This window comes from Stegodyphus dumicola, chromosome 8 (assembly GCF_044657685.1).
Source record: "Stegodyphus dumicola isolate Sdum_Otavi_A_Nest chromosome 8, ASM4465768v1".
NCBI lineage: Eukaryota > Metazoa > Arthropoda > Arachnida > Araneae > Eresidae > Stegodyphus > Stegodyphus dumicola.
Genome location: NC_140775.1, coordinates 193,497,114 through 193,510,488, shown reverse-complemented (window position 1 = coordinate 193,510,488; position 13,375 = coordinate 193,497,114). Strand labels below are relative to the sequence as shown.

Genomic DNA, 13,375 nt, shown 5'->3' with positions numbered 1-13,375 from the left:
AAAATATCAATTAAATTGATATTTTATATTAGTTTCAATCTTAATTTTCAATTTACATTCGGTCCTTCAATATAATTTTAATTTCAATTTTTTACAATTTGAGTTTAAACAAAAATACCAGCATCTTCAATTCCTCATCTCTGTTTTGATGCCTAACAATAGTACATTCAAATTACTTATTCACTGCACTATACAGACATTAATTTTGATATATCTAAGTCTCTTATTGGATACAAAGTAACTACAATTGAAATACTTAAAAAAAAAAAAAAAAAAAAAAAAAAAAAAGAGCTTTCTTTAAACTTGTAAATTATGAACAGAAACTATGAAAATTCATGATTATAGCAAATAGTAAAGTATAAATACTTCCCTAATAATTAAATGACACATTCTGGACATAAAAATTGGAAGTTATTGAGCTATGGACTGAATACTAGATGCTTTTAGCTAATTACGTGTAGAGTAGTAGACTTTAAAATACCCTTTGTATTATGGTGAAGTTTTTGTTTGACTTATCGCCAAGTTGTTGTTTTATTTTTGGTAGCCTGAGTAGTTGAATGCTATGGAAACCCTACTGTGACATAATCGGTGCATGATTCTGGGAAATTTTTAATCATGGGATGTTTTGTAAGCGTTTTTGTGGTGTGTGTTAAAACCGTTTAGATGGATTTGAATGGCTTTGTAGGAAGAAAGGTTCAGATGGTCACTATGTGAAGAGTTCGATCAGAAAGAGTACCTGGTTTGAAAAAAGTCATTTGAGTACGATTGATATTTTGATTTTTACCTGGCTCTGGGTGTACGAAGCGAACTCGAAAATCATGGTATGTGAATATTTGCTTTTGGTAGTGCTTAAATATATAACATGTTTTTCCTTTTTTATGTTATTTTATTGTTTGGTTTAAAATGTATTTTATTGAGATTATGTATTTTTGTTTGCCTATATTGTAGACTTTGGTGCTCCTTTGACTTTTTAAGTGAAAATATATCAATGCGTACATGGACAGAGTAAAGGGAGTGTGCAATGCAAGTTTGCGCAATTCTGGGATTTTTTTTTAAGTGAAAATAGGTCGACGTATACATGGATAAAGTTAAAAGTGTGCGCAATGGCATTTTTGTGCAATTCGGGAATTTTTTTTAAGTGAAAATAGGTTGACGTGTGCATGGATAAAGTCAAAAGAAGTGCGCAATGCCATTTTTGTGCAATTCGGGTGTTTTTTTTAAGTGAAAATAAGTCGATGTGTACATGGATACCGAGTTTGTGCAACTGCTTGTCTTGTTATTTTGGCTTTGTGTAGCGGCGTCGCAAGCCAAAATAACGAGTCAAAGAATTGCACAAAATCGGTATCCATGTACCGCCAAAAATCGGCAAGGGGTACCCTAAACTATACTTTTACCGCTGATTACATACAATTACTTTTTTAATGCATTCATTCAATCACTGAAGGCTCATTCTTTAATTATCTCCCCTCCACATAAAAATATTAAGCATATTCAAGTATTTTCAAAAATTTACCTGTCCAGCTATAAACATCAGGGGATGCTGAATGTGACAGTGCAAATATGTAAATTTGAAGTACAAGTTGAGGAGCAGCTTCCATGAAACATTCAAACAAACGTAGTAATGTAGCATCTGCATCCTCATAGATCATCAGCTTGTAAAAATCCACTTGTTCTTGAACTTTACCTTTACTTCGATTACTTTTCAAACCATAATATAAGGAATCTACATATCTAAATTTGTTAAAACATAAAAATGTGATAACTGTTTTATAGAGTCACAACAATAATCACACAAATTTATCTGAAAATTAAAGCAACTCGATTTCCATAAAATGAAAGTATAAATAACATCACATACTGAAACTTAAATCATCTGAATACATTCCTCGTACTTACGTTTTCACAACAAATTTTCCCTTTTAACAAGCAATGCCTTCATTTTTTAATGCATTCTTTTTGTTGTACTTGTTCCACTGACATTTATTAACAAATTGTGATATTTTCTCACTCAAGTTCAATTTTAAAAGATACACTTGTGGGATTTGTTTGCAATAAAAATAAAACTTCTGCAGATAAATAGCATTTTTCTGCAAAATTGCTAACAGGAACAATTGGTTTGAAACTACTGAAGTCATCACCACCAGATTCTCTACCTTTGTGTATCGGATACAAGCCAAAATAACAAGTCAAAGAATTGCACAAGCTCGGTATCCATGTACCGCCAAAAATCACCAAGGGGTACCCATAAATATAATTTCACCAGCAAATGGCATTCTAAATTCCTGTGTATAAGTTTACATTTTACCTTTGTATAGCTTACTTACTTAATAAAATATTTCATAATATATATCACTTCAGTCTTTACATATTATTCTGACCTATATTCACAATATCTGCAAAAAAGTATTCTGTTTGCTGTAATACAAAAACTTAACTTGGTCCTTGAACATACAAAAGTTGGCCACCTTTGAAACAAAAGTGTTAAATTGACTAAATTATTTAAAACTTTTCTAAATCTAAAGGGGGAAAGTGCAGAATGATCCACTGCTTGGCGCGTTTTTAAGAATTGCACATATTCAGTATCCATGTACACATCAACCTATTTTCACTTAAAAAAGCATCCCAGAATTGCACAAAAATGGCATTGCGCACTCCCTTGACCTTATCCATGTACACATCCACCTATTTTCACTTAAAAAGTCAAAGAAAATTGACAAACATCCAATTCTTCTTACACTTGTATAATACGCCAAACAAATTAGTGGGCGATTCTGCACTTTACTGATCTAAATTCTGAGAGTTATTAAATTTTCTATTACAGACTTCGGCTGTTTATTGTTCTGATAAAAAAACGGAACAAGCATTATTAGTGAATAGCAGTATATTAAAAATAATAATTAAGAGATTTAAACATAAAGCATTACCTTAATATTGGTCCCATCTGTAGCACTAAGAAAATGATTCTTAGTGTCCATCTTCGCATCGAAACTGGTGGCAACTTTTTCTCATCAGCATCCACTAAATACCACCTAAGACTGAAACCAGTCATCGTGAGAGAAGGCACAGCAATAAAGCATACCGTTAGAGTAAAAAACCAAGTATTGCCATTGTTGTAATGAACGATTGCAACCAGTAAGTCTAAGGCTACATCAATAAAGAAACTGCATATTGAAATTATTATACCCAAAATGTCAAGCAGTGTAAATTTTAGAGTCTTCGGTAAGGCATCAGTAGTATCATAGCCTTTTATTCTAATTTTTTTCAAGAAAGGTCCAGAATTCCGCTCTAATTTCGAATTAGGTATTCGACCATCCAAATCTGAATCATCTTGAGAATCTGTGGCAGTATCATCTCGAGGTTTATTCGGCTCACTCATTGCCACTTTTTCATTCATTCAATTACACTGTTATTGTGTCCAGCTGTATATTACTAGCATGTTTATAGATTTTAAATAAAGAAAAGCGCAAAACGGGAAATACGGAAAACTGAAAAAAATTATGGGAAGGAAACGGAAAAGTAAACAAAACGATAAGTTGAGATGTTTCTAACTTTCTCAAATGATGTTTAAAAGCTACTATCTTTCTGTGTCCGTCTCAGAATTTAAATATAACAGGTTTTTTTTCCACCCAGGCGCTAAGTAAACATTTTTGAGCTCCTACTTATCGGAGCAATTTAAGGGAATGCTTCAACCAGGGAAAAAAATTCAAGAAATTTTCCAATGTTACAGTACAGAAAAAAGAAAATTTTCAAAACACATTTAAGACCCATACGTAAAACTCAGATTTTAATTAGCAAGAGATGAAATGTCTCTATTTCAATGCATCTCTTTAATTGAAAACGAAAATATTTCATCTACAGAAGTGAACTGCGTTGTGACGACATCATTTGTGATACTGATTTTTGTTTCGCCAGAATGGCAACATTAAACCACAGTGGAATCAAAAGAAGAATGACTGTTTTTAAGCTTTGTGAAGTTCCATATGAAAAAAAAATAAATAAATGTTAATCTGATCGGAGTCAGAGAAGTATCAAGCATTTTCCTACATTCCAGACACTTCACTGATTTGATCCAATGCTACTTATCGGTGTAAGAAGAACGTACGACGTTTCCGTAACATAAAATATCGATATTCCACGCATGTTATAAATAGTTCACTTGTTAGTAAATATGTGTTACGGACAGTGTTGTAAGGAACTACTTGCCTATCGTAAAGTTCCGTAGTCTTTTTCTCAGCTCGACAGTGGATTGAGTAACAGTTTCGATTTAGCAGTGCTTTTGTGTTCGTGTAGATTACATTAAGAATTGCTGTTTCGATTATTTTTATTCATCTGAAAAGTGTAAAATTTCGAGCATACGTTTGACTGAAATACATTTGAAATGGGGTAAGTCAACTTTAAAAATCTAAATTTTGTTCTATATTGGAATACGTCTTCGGTGTTAATGTATACAACCAGGCTGATAAATTTATTGAAACTTTCTGAATGCATCAAATGCGTTAAAAGGGAGCGAAGTAAAAAACTAGTTTTTACTAAGCAATCTTTAACTGTAAAAGCTTAAGCTATAAAAAATAAACTGAATAAAGATCACAGTACATCCGTTAAGCCTAATTCTACTATTGCTGACGAAGATGAAAATAAACAAACTGAAACTAATGCAACAACTGCGACTGTCCCCAGAGTCAGCATCGAAATTCCTCCTTATTGGAAACCTGGGCCCAAACTACGGGTTCTTCAGTTCGAAGCCCAGTTCCGCAATGTTGGAATTACGGCTGATCAAACAAAATACGATTATGTAGTCAGTTCTATTGAAGCAGGGACATTGTAACAAATCGCTGATATTCTCACCAAACCACCAGAGAAAGCAAATATCTGGCCATTAGGAAGAGGCTTATTGAATTTTTTGCCGATTCTGAAGTACAGAAAACTCAGAAACTGGGTGATAGGAAACTATCCCAACTTATCTGCGGAATGTGTAACTTGGCGGCTGAGCAAGTGCCGGATGAATTTTTGAAAACATTGTGGATGCAACGACTACCACTTAACATGCGGAGCATTTTGTCTGTAAACAATGATGATTTGTCCAAACTCTGTACAATGGCTGACAAATTATGGAAATTAAATCCCATCCACCGCAAGTAGCTCACATTGCTTCTCTAACATCTGATAACGTTATAGCCCAAGATCTACAGAAACAGATATCAAACTTGACACGGCAGACAGCATAAATAAATAGGCGTGGAAATTCCAGTCCACAAAGACGAAGATAGAGATCGAATTCAAGAAATCGTTCCAAAAATAACAGTCACACAAATAACCGTTATTTTCATCAAAACTTTGGCGAGAGAGCTTACAAGTCCACCCCGCCATGCAAATACCGAGGTCCAAAGCAGGAAAACTGAATTCCCGGCCTTCGATGACGACCGAAAGTCACGGGGTTCAGCTGAGTCTTCTATACATTCGTGACAACGCATCAGCAACCCATTTTTTAATTGACACCAAAGCAGGAATATCGGTTATCCTACCATTACCATTGGAAAAAAGAACTGTGGCTAAGCTTGAGCTGTTTTCAGCTAATGGTACTACAATCAAAACATATGGTCAAAAATTATTAGAACTGGATTTAGGGCTACGCAGATCTTTCATCTGGCTTTTTATCATTGTGGATGTCAATAAACCGATCGCTGGAATGAACTTTCTTTCACATTTTTATTTGTTAATCGATAATAAAAATAGAAAATTAATTGACGGCACCGCATCCTTAACGACTAAAGGTACTTTGAGTAGCAATAGCGTCACTTGTAAATGCATTGCTAATACTTTTCAAAACCAATACAGAGCCATTCTAAATAAATCGCCAGACTTACTTAAACCCACGATATAAATAAGATTAAAGAACGTTCTACATTCCCCGGTGTGGTGACTAGGTGCGAAAGAATAGTCCCAGTGTAGCTCATGCATGTCGTAAGACGCGACTAAAATGGTACCCAGCGTCCGGGGGTATAGCCGGGCAGCCTGCCCCTGGTGATTATATCAGGGGCCTGGTCCTCCAGGTTGAGCGTGGGGCTAACTACTCCACCCTGTAAAAAATTCCAGTTCGGAAATCTGATGGGCTAAATCATGGACGGATACCACCCAGACGACAGAGAACAACAACGGACTTGCGTATTCGCACTTGAAATGTGCGTATACTGTATAAGGGTGGAGCACGTAAAAATCTGGTTGATATGTTTGAGAATTATAAATTAGACATTTTGAACATTTCAGATGGCTTGGCCGACGAATTTTGGATAAAAGACGATTCAGTGCTTCATATCGTTGTCAGGACCTTGAGGTAGGATTTGTGGTAACTAGGAAAATTAGAGACATCAAATTTATGAAAGAATTTGTAAAGTGAGAATTCAGATTATCCTCAAATTATTAGTATTATCAGCGTACTTGCACCTACTGAGGACAAATGCGAAACTATTAAGGATGATGTTTATGATAAACGTGATAAACTCAAATGATATGATGTCGCTAACGAGCTGGCTGCATGGGCGTTTTCGTGGTTTTTCTCCATGTGTAACGTGTATACGAACCAGTTTTCCTTAGAAAATTCTCCACGAAGGCATTCCTCCCCTTAGGCAGATAGCCCTAGTGTGCTTTGCGATAATTAAATAAACCAAACCAAATGATATGAAACTGATTATTGGCGACTTTAATGCAAAGATTGGCGTGAGATTAATTAGGAATTCTGTGGATAATCACAATTTACAGGAGGAAAGTAGCGATAATGGTATAAGATTAGACAAGACTTAATGATTTTGCAAATGAAATGAACTTATTATAGCAGGTACCTTCTTTGTACCATAGAAATATACATAAAGTCACATGGCGCTCCACAGATAGAAAAACATTAAATCAGATTGATCTTTTCCTGGTGGATCTAAGACACCGAATGTGCCTGTTTGATGTCCGCAGTTGTCGTGGAGCCAATATTGACTCCAATCACTTTCTGGTGATTTCCAAGCTAAGATAACTAAGACCGTTTGGATTAAACATAGGTATGGAATCTTGGATGTTGACTTGTAGCCTCGGCTACTGATGTTCAAACTAAATTATTATTAGGAACAGAAAAAATTAGAAACAAGTACTTAACTTTATTGCTTTTTATTTTTCAGCTATCAAAATGAGCTGCTATTAGAATAAACTATTTAAGTTAATTTTATGAAGTAATTAAACGCATGCAAAAATATGAAATACTTGAAATAAAAAATAATCATTACTCATAAAATAACTGTGCCACTACAATACTCCAAATAACTGAATTACGTTACGAAGGTGGAGAAATAGGTACTAACTAGCATTGCAGTGTTGACCACTGTCAGAAGAATTCAGACCTACCTGTTCTACCTGTGCAAGAATTTTTTTGATCCACATCTGAGTTTGAGTCCAGTTTCTGAGATTTGTTGTTATCAAATTTTGTTAATTGAGAATTTTCCTGAGCTTAAAATATAAGCTGGTTTCAAGCAGTGCAGGGATACATTAACATATTTTTCTTTTATGCTAACAGTAAAATATTTAGCTTTGTGATCAATAACAGGGAATTATTCTACATAAGGAGGTTCCAATGGTTTCTTCACCTGATCTATTCGCTGAAACACATGAGAACCGATTTTTCTAAGTCTTTATGTACAAATATGCATTCAGATGAATTTTCTAATTTGTTTGGCTCATCTACGACTACCCATCTGTTTCTGGAGGTTATTAGGAAAAGTCTCCGATGCTGTATGGATACTTGGTTCGCTGAAAAACTCTCCAGGAAGTCTGAGACTCTGGCCATAAACTACTTGCGAAGTAGAATGATTTGAATAGCAGTACGCAAACCCAAAACTGCTGTTGGTGATGTGTCAGTCCAAGACATGTTGTTGTGAGCTTTTAATGTTTTATGAAGGCGCTCAACTTTGCCATCACATGAGGGATGGTAGGCAGTAGTGTATTGTAAATTAATATCACAGATTTTGGACAAAGTTCTTAATGTGTCACATTTAAATTGGAATCCGCGATTACTAATGAGTTTGCTTGGCGTTCCGAAACGCGCAATCCAGTTGCTATGAAAGGCTGTTATGACATTGTCAGCTGAAATATTATCTAAAGGAATTGCTTACATCCAATTCGAAATTCTATCTATGAAGGTAAGACAGTAACTATTCCCTTCGGATGGAAGAAGTGGTCCTATGAGGTCGATATGTATTACAGAAAATCTTCCTGGTGGTACTTCAAACGGTTATTTCGTTTTGGTATGCAGGCTGATTTTAGCTGTTTGACAAGAAATACAGGTTCTCGATCGTAATTGTGCATATTTCGTAATCTTAGGCGAAATGAAGTTTGATGTCATTAGATTTATAGTCGATTTTATTTCTGGATGTCATAAACCATGAATTCGCTGAAAGACTTGTTTTCTGCCGGAATATACTGCCGGATATTTTTAATTGATGTATCACACTACAAATATTTCCCCGAATGTACAAAACACTGCTTTAAATTCAAGGAAGTAGTAGTTTCCGAACTCTTCAGTTCTTCATTTTGAGTCTGTTCACCAGCTATTTTATCATAATCTATTAATGAAATTTCATTAGCTCTAGGTAATGTATCGGCTACAATATTATTCTCACCTTTTATATATTTGATGTCAGTAAAAAACTGGGACATATAAGGAAGCTGACAAGCTTGTGTAGGTGCTGCTTTGTTAAGTTTTTGACGAAAGGCGAATATTAAGGGTTTGTAATCTGTATAAGTTGTGAATACTCTGCCTTCTAGATAATGCTTGAAATGTCTAACTGAAAGATATATGCTTAACAGCTCTCTACCATAGGTGCTATATTTTTGCTGAGTATCGTTTATTTTTTTAAGAAAAAATTTCTATTGTTTTCCAAGATGAGTTTTCGTATTGTTGCAACACTGAGCTAATCGCCGTATCTGAAGCATCTGTAAATAATGCCAGAGGTAATTCAGAATTGCGAAAAGATAACAATATAAGTTTTCACCACATCATTCTTGCACTTTTCAAATTGATTTTCAGCTTCTTAAGTCCATTGAATCTTACGTTTGTCCCTCTTTAACTCTCTTAAGATACTCGTATAACAATGCTTGGTTCTTTGCTGCATCTTTTAAGTAACGACGATAAAAGTTAAGCGTTCCAAGAAAAGTTAGAAGTTCATGAATTGTTTCTGGTCGTTTATAGTTCGTAACAACTTGAACTCTTTCTGGAAAAAGACAAGAAACCTGTTATGTAATTAGGTATCCTAAAAACTCGATTTGTTGAACAGCTAACACAGATTTTGAAACATTTATTTTCAAACCAAAGGTGTTTAGTTTTCCTAAAACTAATTTAAGGTGATTTTTGTGTTCCCCATGGGTACTGGATGTAATAAGTATATCGTCTAAATAGGGAAAAACGAATTCTGATCCTTTAAAGACTTCATGAATAAATCGTTGGAACGTTGCAGAAGCAATTTTTAAACCGAAACTCATTACAATAAATTCGTACAAACCGAAAGGAGCGATGATAGCCGTTTTACATTTGTCGTCTTCTGCAATGGAAATTTGAAAATAAGCTTTGAATAAATCAACTTTACAGAAAATATTTGTACCTTGGAAAATATGATAAAAATCTTCAATCCGAGGAATTGGGTATCGGTCAGGTATCGTCTGCGCATTCAATGGATGGTAGTCTCCGCAAAGCCGATATAATCCGTCCTATATCGTGACAAAGTGTAAGGGGCTTGACCACTGGGAGTTTGATGGACTAATTATTCCATATCAAGCATAAATTAAATTCCTCTTTAGTTATAGCTAAGCGTTTTGGATCGAACTGTCCTGCCTTTGAATACACGGGTTGACCATCAGTCACAATAACACCATATTTAATTTGTGTAACCTTTCTAACCCAACCTTTTTTAGGTTGGGTTAGAAATTTTGAGGTATTTTGACAGTAAATCGAAAATGTTTATGAATTTATTTAACGTGGTCACGGAGTTATTACTTGAAATAGCAGCGAGATCACACTGGACACTAAAACTTGTGTTACGCCATCAATTAATTTTTTCTTATTTATACTGATAAACAAGTTAAATTTGTGAAGAAAGTGAGCTTCTAAAATACCTTTTGTGACGTCAGCAATTATGAATGGAAACTGAAAATCACGACGTAATCCCAAATAAAGAGATGGCGTTTTTATGCCATAGGTGGAGGTATTTGTGCCACTAGCTGCATAAACTTTGTATTCAGTTTTACATTTATTCTGTGAAGTAGCAGGAATTAAGCTTTCGTCAGCTCCACTATCAACAAGAAAGTGCAATTTTGATCTTCGTTCACGAAGGAATAAAAGAAATTTGCGACAATCCTTCATATTTTATGCAGAAGAGTTTGCCACTGAAGCTAGTGCAGATATGAGTTTCCCTGCTTTTTGGAATTGTTTACCCAAGCACACAGAGGCCGGCATTTCTCTGGAATGCGTTTTGCTCCAAATCGAAAGTGATAGAAACAAAATTTGCCAGTTGGGTCATATCGTTTACGAGATCGGCTTCGAAATCGTGAAAGGGAATTACGTGATCCCGAGTCTCTGTGTCTTGAGCGAATGGTTATTTGATCGATTTTTTTGTTGAAAAGTGGTAATTTTTTGCAGAAAATGATTTACGGTAACGGAAGTGGCATTAGCATTGAATACTTCTGGTTTCCGAGTCATATCACTAATTTTATCTGCCATAGACGCTAACTTGGTTACGTCTTCATTACTAAACTAATAATATATTTTTTATTGAGTCAGGTTGCTTCTTAAGCCATAATGTTTTGATTAAAGTTTCAGACACATCTGTAGTAGCAACTGATCTCAACTTCTGAAAAAGTTGGCTTGGTTTCATGTCTCCAATCTCTATACCAGTAATCAAACGTTTATTCCGTACATTTTCACTTTCCTTAAATGGGAATGCCCTTTCTTGGGATGCCTTCCTAGTGTAATGGCCAGCACACTCGGTGCGTAGTCCGACGAGGTCGAATACCGACGAGGGCACTACTCATTTTTCATATTTCCTGCTTCGAAGTGACCAAATGTCTCCACGGTAGCGCCCGAACTAAAAAAATGTGGTGGATGATGATTTTCCACCACCAGGATTTGGCGACTAGATCCCCTGATCCCCAGTCTCCTTTCAAAAAGGGGGTATATAAGGTATTTCTCCCGCCTTCTTAGTATGCCTTCGTGGTGTAATGGTCTGCACACTCGGTGCGTATTCGAGAAATCCGAGGTTAGAGTCCCATCGAGGGCACCGCTCATTTTTCATGTCTCCTGCTTCGAAGTTACCTAATGTCTCTACAATACAACTGTCAAAGGTCTATCATTGAGTATGGCTTCAGTTACACAAACAGTGGACATTTCTCCGTAATCTAAACAAGCTTTTGCGAGGAATTTTATTAAAATTTTCTTCATTAACCCAATTAGACGCTCCCATCAGCTTCCCCACATGGGAGCACCGGGAGGTATAAACTTCCAAGTAATGTGGTCTTCAATTTCTCTTCTAGAGACTTCTTGCAAATTTACTGAGGCAAAAGCATAAGATGCACCTACAAAATTAATCTTTCGTTCCCATAGTTCTTAAAATAAAATCCTAGCTCGAACTGTGCATGGATTTAAAAACGCCAGTGAATCAAAGAAACATCCTATAAATCTTAAGATTTCTCTTTCAGTGGTGATTATCAATCTTTTTGACATCTTTTACCAAATCTTCAATTTCTATCAAAAATATATCATTTGATCTATTCCAAATATACCATAATACTTTAGAATATGTTGAATCTTGTGCAAAATCTTTTTCATTCCATAGATTTTTGTAAATTCGTTTCATTTGTTTTCCACTTTCGCATGTTAAATCCACCTTCTTTCGGTATCCGTTTAATATTGTTGCATTTTCTTTTTCTGACACCAGTTGTTACGTTATTTTCTTCCTTCACGTTCGTACGGGGTTTAGTAGATTTGGAGTCAATAACGATGACACTAGATGAAGTATCGAAACACACTTTTATTGGGCCAATACTTAACCAGGACAGCTTCAAAGTCACTTTTACAGTCGTCGAAGATCTACTATAAACACTTGCTGGAACAATCAGCGACACAGCCTTCAGGTTATCAGGCTACCACGGTGGAGACAGCTTCACTGCAAAGCACCAAAGTACAGCTCCCGACTCTGCTTGGTCGTTCTCGGAACTTCACGTACTCTCGAGCCTCTCCACGCTACAACTCGCGATGCACTCGACGACATACGAGCACAGCTCCCGACTCTTCTGTTCAGTCGTTCCCGGAGCTCAGCACGCTCTCTCGACAATGTACTAACCGCGATACACTACAAGACTCTTTCGGTGCACTCGACGACTTACTCGGCACTCGCTGCCCGGCTGTCAACTCGATCGACTCGCTAGACGAGATACCACACTCAATACTACTAACTCGCACTCTAGACGAGGCACTTTCTCTCTCGCCCTCTCGATGAAGCACACACTCGATACTAACTGACTGTGGACCAGCAGGGTTTATATAGCTTTCGGCTTGTGTTCGAGAACATTCTGGGATAAAACGGTAAGAATTCGTTCCAGAAGGTTCTCCATCCGTCCATGGCATATCGCCAAGTTTGTCGCCGAATGTCGCTAATTGGGCGATGTCTCGCCAAATGTGGCAACCCTGCCTTCCCTTGCCATTTTATGGCAACCCTAAAACTGCTTTACAGGGAAGCTATCTCATCGCGCCTTGACATTTCGTAACAATATGTTCCGATTCCTCGAATGCTTCTGATTCTTCATCTGCTCCAGCGGTTAAGTCGCCAACACACTTATTTTCAGTTAGCATGGAAAATACGTTCATATACTGTGACTTGTATTTCTCATCATGTACATTAAGAGTTGCTCTAAGAAGAAACGGACTGGACTAGATGCTGCTCGAAAAATTACCCTTGTCATATGAAGAGCCTTTATTTTTGTTCTATTTAATTCATCATCGTTCCATAGAAACTTTACTGCGTTTCTGTTTTCAGCAGTAAGAGAAATCTGCTAAAACGCTTACTCGATGTCAGCTGTAAAAGCAATTCGATTTTGACGGAACTTAAGAAGCTTTTCCAGTATGTCTGGACATATCTTTGGACTGGAATGTAAACAGTCATTTAATGACAAACAAATCTCCGCATGTGACGAAGCGTCAAAAACCGCGCGGAGTCTTGTTTTCTTATTTTTTTTTTTATAGCGGCTTGATGGGGCATAAAATACGTTTTTGGTGTTATTTCAATGTTAATCTCTTCAGCAATTCCTTCTCTTAAATAGTTATCAATTACATTTCGCTATGTCTGTCATAGAA

At 36.1% G+C, this 13,375-nt stretch overlaps 1 protein-coding gene across 1 annotated transcript in view; it reads right to left on the bottom strand.

The window, feature by feature from the left end:
* Positions 1-3,540, bottom strand: part of LOC118193310 (XK-related protein 6-like) — a 34,188-nt gene extending 30,648 nt beyond the window's left edge. Inside the window, exons 1-2 of the mRNA XM_035364381.2 lie at positions 2,925-3,540; positions 1,514-1,731 (exon numbers count right to left, since the gene is read on the bottom strand). Of these exons, the coding sequence (XP_035220272.1) occupies positions 1,514-1,731; positions 2,925-3,394 (688 nt within the window). The 5' untranslated portion in view covers positions 3,395-3,540. The remainder of the gene's footprint in view (positions 1-1,513; positions 1,732-2,924) is intronic.
* Between the last annotated feature and the right edge of the window lie 9,835 nt (positions 3,541-13,375).